At 39.3% G+C, this 6,000-nt stretch overlaps 1 protein-coding gene across 1 annotated transcript; it reads right to left on the reverse strand.

Moving 5' to 3' along the window:
- Nucleotides 1-2,757: 2,757 nt before the first annotated feature.
- Nucleotides 2,758-5,709, reverse strand: LOC143460690 (trimeric intracellular cation channel type B-A-like). The gene is made up of 6 exons (XM_076958295.1): nt 4,854-5,709; nt 4,555-4,682; nt 4,196-4,337; nt 3,654-3,810; nt 3,466-3,583; nt 2,758-3,390 (listed from the first exon to the last, which is right to left on the reverse strand). Exons 1-6 carry the CDS (start codon nt 4,969-4,971, stop codon nt 3,232-3,234), a joined length of 822 nt encoding a protein of 273 aa, XP_076814410.1. The 5' UTR covers nt 4,972-5,709; the 3' UTR covers nt 2,758-3,231.
- Nucleotides 5,710-6,000: the final 291 nt, after the last annotated feature.

Genomic DNA, 6,000 nt, shown 5'->3' on the forward strand with positions numbered 1-6,000 from the left:
TGCACTTTTTGCGTTTGTTGCTGGCTGAGAAGTACGCAGGGAAACTCCAACAAAATCGACTAACTTGCTATAAAGATTAATTAAACCTTTATGGAAAAACCTAACAGTAAAGTCGTTTAGAAATCATACGTTCCATTGGCTTGAACTGAGGTAACCTTAACCATTTTTTGACCGAAAGAAACCCTAACGTCACAATTGATCTTATGCGCCACACACCACTCCAAGGAGAAAGCTTTGTTTCTTTATTTTACTTGAGTCTGGTTGTTACTGGCGACACAATCGTTTATCAGAATAGCTAAGGTTACTCAAGGTTATAGAATCTACAACGGTGAATTGTAATTACGTGATGTCGGAAAACATCATATAAATTTAAATAAGAGGAGATTTCGGTGTAAGGCTGGAGATAAAATCAAATACATTAGAAAGTTTCTAAAATACTTTTCGCAGAACACAAGCTTAATTACGAGTGGGGCTTAGCAATTACAACTTACATAACCATAAAAATAGTCAATCATGTTGCCACGAGGCATATTAACAGACAATACAAACATTCCTACTTGTTTAAGTTGGAAAATTTATTCCTACACCTTAACCTGATATTGGTTAACGAAACGTTGGCACTTTGCAGGAATACGCCCTGTATGCTAGTAACGTTTGTATTGGTGTTACATAATCATACTTATTAAGTTTTTTGCCAAATCAATAAAAGCATGCCAAGACCTTTTGGGATTTCCGTACAGTCTAACAATACACTGCCCTCTTAATTAAGAATATTAATGATGGGTGTGTTCCAGTAAATTAATTCCGCTTAAAAGCTAAATTGGTTTCCATGAAAGATCTCAGATTTTGAATAATTTAATCTACCAAACTTTGGAAAGAGCTGTTACAAACGCATTGAGTGCCTGGTACGCAGGATATCTCTGTCGAAGTCGTCCACTTTGATATCCTGCCGCGATTTATCGCCCTCACCACTCTAATTCGTAAGCTACTTCCATTCATCTAATGGCAAGGTCGCGCGTTATTTATATATTAACTATTAAGATTATTACGTCACTAGACAAGCCATTCTCGTGATTACGACTACTATAGTCAGGAGATTGACCAATAGAAACCTACTACGTAATCCCCTCCCCTAACTGGCGGACCTCCCTTTCCTAAATTTTCCATTATGACGTATCCACATTTTACTACAACGGGTCATCGTGCCCGCGTTGAGCGAAACGGTTTCGATTTCATCTCGTGATAAAATTGGAAGGAAAGGAAGAGCGATTATAGCAGTTGAATTTCTCGCCCAACACTAGCTCGAATGTGCGCAGATATCCCAGAATGGAACCAGTCTCTCATTTGCTATGTTCAATGGTGTACCCTGCGAAGCATATATACGGGACAGGGCCTATGGCTTACCGTAGCGCTGTTCATCGAAGATGAAGATGAAACTTCCGCATATATTCTCTCGGCACTTCTGGGCAGTTGAGACGTGTTTTGTCCTTGCATGGTTGGCAAGAGCATGACGTCAGTCATACTCGTCTATATTACATCACAATGAAAATCAGTGATAAAAACAATAACTGCTTCGCACCAGACTTTCATCTTAACATAAGAAATATCGACGTCGGCGAAAACAAGGGCAGGGTTTGGTGGCTCAAGCCCTTTCGTTGGCGGCCTTCCCGTGAAAAGCCCCATAATTATCCTAAAATATATAAATGTCAACTCGTAAAACCCTCCCCACGAAAGTTCCCTGCGTACGCCAATGACGTCAACTTACCGAGAGGGTAGAATTCGAATTCTTCGAGGAGGACCCGCGCTCGATCAGGGGTGATTCGCATCCGGGCCTTCGCAAACACACAAGTTCCCTCCAACCTGGTCACTCATTGAAGCAGAATTACCATGCCGTCGTCTTCTTGAAGTTGATTGGCTCACAGCTTACCATGCCGTCGTCTTCTTGAAGTTGATTGGCTGACAGCTCACCATGCACGTGCCGAGATTGCTGAATACGTCATGACAAGACCGAATGCAGTCAACCAATAATTTCTTTCATCTTGACTTTCCAATCTCTCACCGAATTTTAGACAGAACCAAAGTTATTACGTGCTCATTGCTTCCAGCAAGCAATCAGCTACTTTGTGCCGATAGAGCATTGTTTAATAGGCGGGAACTTACAGTGGGAAGCATCACAAATAATAATATTCATCGAGGCTTATTAATATAGCGTTGAAGCAATTTTCATTCATCTGTTGCTTGAACACACCACCTGCTCGTCCGCTTAATTTCTACTTTTTCAACTTATGTTTTATAGATTTAACTAATTATAGGTTTAGTGGCCGTGCTAGTTGTTACCGGCAAATATCAACGTTATTTCTTTTGAGCACGTTTTAAGCCTTCTCGGCTTTGTCACTTTTCCTGTTCATTGGCGCGTGTTAGTAACAACTGGCTTGATTTTTTTATCCCCCCAAAAAAATAAAATGGTTGATGATAATATTATGGTGGTTCATAATCAATTTCGTAATTTTCCAGTAAAATTTCACAAACGACTGATAATATTTTAACAGAACCGGCAGCATGAGTTACTAAAATTAACGACCTGCGATTGTCCAATCACAAACCACGGGTTATTACGTTACCAAATTCTACAGTTGACTTCAAACTTCAGCTCTTTTAGCGAAAGGGACGATGCTTTAATAACCAACAATTTTCTCTTAATTTACCCACAGCGCTACCTTGCGGCTTAGTCAGAACGTCAAATATAAACAACACCAGAAATTTTCAAAAAATTTATTTTCCTGAAGCGATTGATTATGAAGAAGATGCGAAGCAAACGTGCAAGAAAAAGTGAAAACCATTTTGCGACCACAGCAAACTACTTTGAATTGTAACAATGGTTTTGGTGAAGTTACAACAAAAAAATGAATGATTACCTGGAAGCTGCTTTACTACACTATTGAAAGCAGCATCATCATCTAATTACAAACACTTCAACAAAATGTCCTCAAAAATTTAATAAAATAATTAATGAAAATTACTACTACTGCATAGTTAACACACATTGTACTGCGATTTGTTGTCAAAATTATTGCTACAGAATGAAGCTTTCCAAACTTTATATACCCTGAAAGCATGTACGAAAATATTGGGCTAGTACAAAATAAGTGAAGTTCACTGCATATATTGATAATGTCATGGAGGGCAATTATTGCTGATTAGACGGAGACGGCGCAGAATGTGGAATCTTCTTCAATCACTTTTGCCTTTTTTCTTTTTTGATTTTGATTCACTCTCATCACCCTTTGATTGTTCCGAACTCGAAAATGCGGAATAATTCACAAAAGTACTGCTAAGTGTGCCCTCTAGTGGTGAGAAAAAGTCGAGCTGAAAGCCAAAGAGTGCTCCAACCTGCCACGATAAAATAAAATTTGATCGATATCGGCGAGTTTCGATCGAAAGAAAAAGGTGAAGGTGGGAACTGACCACGACACTAAACATGGTGGTGGTCTGCAGGAGAGCAATGACCTTCGCCGAGAAGGGACACTGACCGTCAAGTTGGAGATTATAGAGGGCGGCAAAGAGCAGGCAGCACTTGGATATTCTGTGAGATAAGGACTTATGAGATCAACAAGAACAAGTGACTTTATACATCGTTGACATCTATAACATACACGGAGAACGAGAATGTTTTGATTGATTCCTGGTTCCACGTTGCTCGGAGAAGCAGAGCCGTGTTCTTGATGAACCCTCCCCCACAAGCACCTAGCATGCCAAGAGCTGTGCATAGGAGAAGCGATGAGGGATACACCTCGCGTGCCAACGCCACACCTGGTCAGAAAATTGGTGTCATGGGATCATTAATTAAGGCTCACTTTAAATATTTATTTTATAAATACTTCCTTGTTAATATCCTTGCAAAGATCATCCAAAGCAAATGGTCACTTTATTCCTCACGCACAAAGTTTTTGGTAGTTGATCAACTGAGTGACAGTTCATTTGAGTGACACATTGGTAAGTATTGTTCAAACTACAGTAATGGGTTAGGGTTAGGATGAGGGTTAGGGTTAATTATGTCACTCGAATGAATAATTTATGTCATAATTATGTCACTCAAATACTGTCACTCAAATGAACTGTCACTCAGATGAACTGTCACTCAGATGAACTGTCACTCAGATGATAATCAATCAAAGTTTTTAATTTAGTGAGTGACCTTTCATTATTTTTCTTGTCCTGAGCATTTCTTTAAGAAAGAGGAAAACGATCTTCACTGGTGTTGGCTGAAGGAACGAATGGAACAAATCTGCCGGTGCATAAAACACCAGCCACCACACGATGGTGGCCAAGATGACCATCTGTAAATAAATAAATAAAACAAAGTCTCAACGAAAAATGAGATTATCATTCACCAAATGCAGCTGTTGACAGTATTTTAGTCACTATATGTTTGACACACGCAGAAACTTTACCCCTGTCACTGTGCAATTTCATAGAAATAAACACGCAATAAATAACATGTAATACACACATGGAGCCTCACTAGGTACAATTCGACCAACAATGTATTCTCACCTCTGTGTTGGTAAAAGGGGTGAGTAGGGGTTTCCCCACAAAAACATGCACCAAACAACCTCCGCCGAAACAACAAATCATGGACATGAACCAGGTGGCAAACGGCTGCGATCTCGACTGAGTCTCCCCTGTTATGTCACAATAAACATTTTGAACACCTGATACTTTTGAAAAAAATAGCTGCATTAAATGAAACAAAAGAGAGGAAATCCCGGCTTAGTGCAGAAGTTTGTCCCATGCAACTGTCCTCATCAAAGAAATCTTAGCGCGATAGACAAGCAAGCCGTTGTTCAACTCACCCCACGTCTGTTTTATCCCCAATATGACGACAGAGAAGTGTGCAAAGTTGCAAATCAGTGAAAGACGGTTGGTGAGGAGCTCGTCCATTTGACCTGCCACAGACTCAAGAACTTCCATTTTTCAAAATGTGTGTTTATCAAAGATTCTAAATTCCTAACTGGACACACTGCAATCAATTAAACACATCACCAATGATCTAAATGATAAGTTGACTTGGTGAAATGGACACCTCAACAACATTGGGTTCACATGGCAACATTGCATTGTTACTGATGAATCACTGCGTGCTGTTAATGAACCTCAACCCACTCGTTATTATCAACTTCACTGCATTGCTTGTTCATCAAATCACAAAATATTTATCTTAACATGTTTTACTTTATTTCTATGGAAGGTACAAGTTGAAGCAGAAGCATTGGTGACGATTGTGATGAGACCGGCGATGAACTTTATATTTCATACCTTGCTGAGAGATTTGCGCTTATTCAAATATTGGTATTCATTTTGGCTCCATATAAATATCGGCACATCTGTTTTTGCAAGTCGGCTACCTTCCCCCTTCTGTAATTTTTATTTTACAAGAAACTTTATTTGCATTTTTGCAAATATTTTGAGCTAGTTTTTGTCTTATGTTGTGGGCACCATCACTGAAATGCAGGAGCCAAAATCAGATGCATCAGGTGCAGTTTGGAAGTGTGCAATGAAGCCTGAGTTAAACACAAGGACTTAGGTGCTTTCCACTGATGATTGAAGTGAAATCTCTTGAAAAAGAAAACATTGTTTTGACACTTATCAGTTTTATCTACAGAAGAGAATAAACTGAATGTGTTCATTTTTAGAGATCACACTTTCACCTTGAATTCCATTTAGCAAGCAAAGTTTTACAGAACCTCAAGAGTGCAGTTGCCATGCTTTCCACTATGATTATATCAGTGCTAGTGGAAAGTGTGGCAACTGCACGCACGAGATTCATCAACGTGCACACTTGTTTGAACATCAATATATAACAAATAAACAAAGGATTGAGGTTTCGGTGAACGCCAAAACTAGAGTATTTGCGTGCACAATTTCTAGTTGAAAATTACCTTTCCACTCAGGCACACATACAAGCGCGATTGACTTAAACCTGGCGAAGATTTTTCATCG

The sequence above is a fragment of the Clavelina lepadiformis genome, chromosome 5, assembly GCF_947623445.1.
Source record: "Clavelina lepadiformis chromosome 5, kaClaLepa1.1, whole genome shotgun sequence".
Classification (NCBI taxonomy): Eukaryota; Metazoa; Chordata; class Ascidiacea; order Aplousobranchia; family Clavelinidae; genus Clavelina; species Clavelina lepadiformis.

Coding starts and splice junctions, on each gene's coding strand:
- LOC143460690 (XM_076958295.1), bottom strand. CDS start 4,971: ATGGAAGTTCTTGAGTCTGTGGCAGGTCAAATGGACGAGCTCCTCACC. Junction 4,683..4,853: donor GGGGATAAAACAGACGTGGG/GTGAGTTGAACA, acceptor GTGACATAACAG/GGGAGACTCAGTCGAGATCG. Junction 3,584..3,653: donor AAAACATTCTCGTTCTCCGT/GTATGTTATAGA, acceptor CTTATCTCACAG/AATATCCAAGTGCTGCCTGC.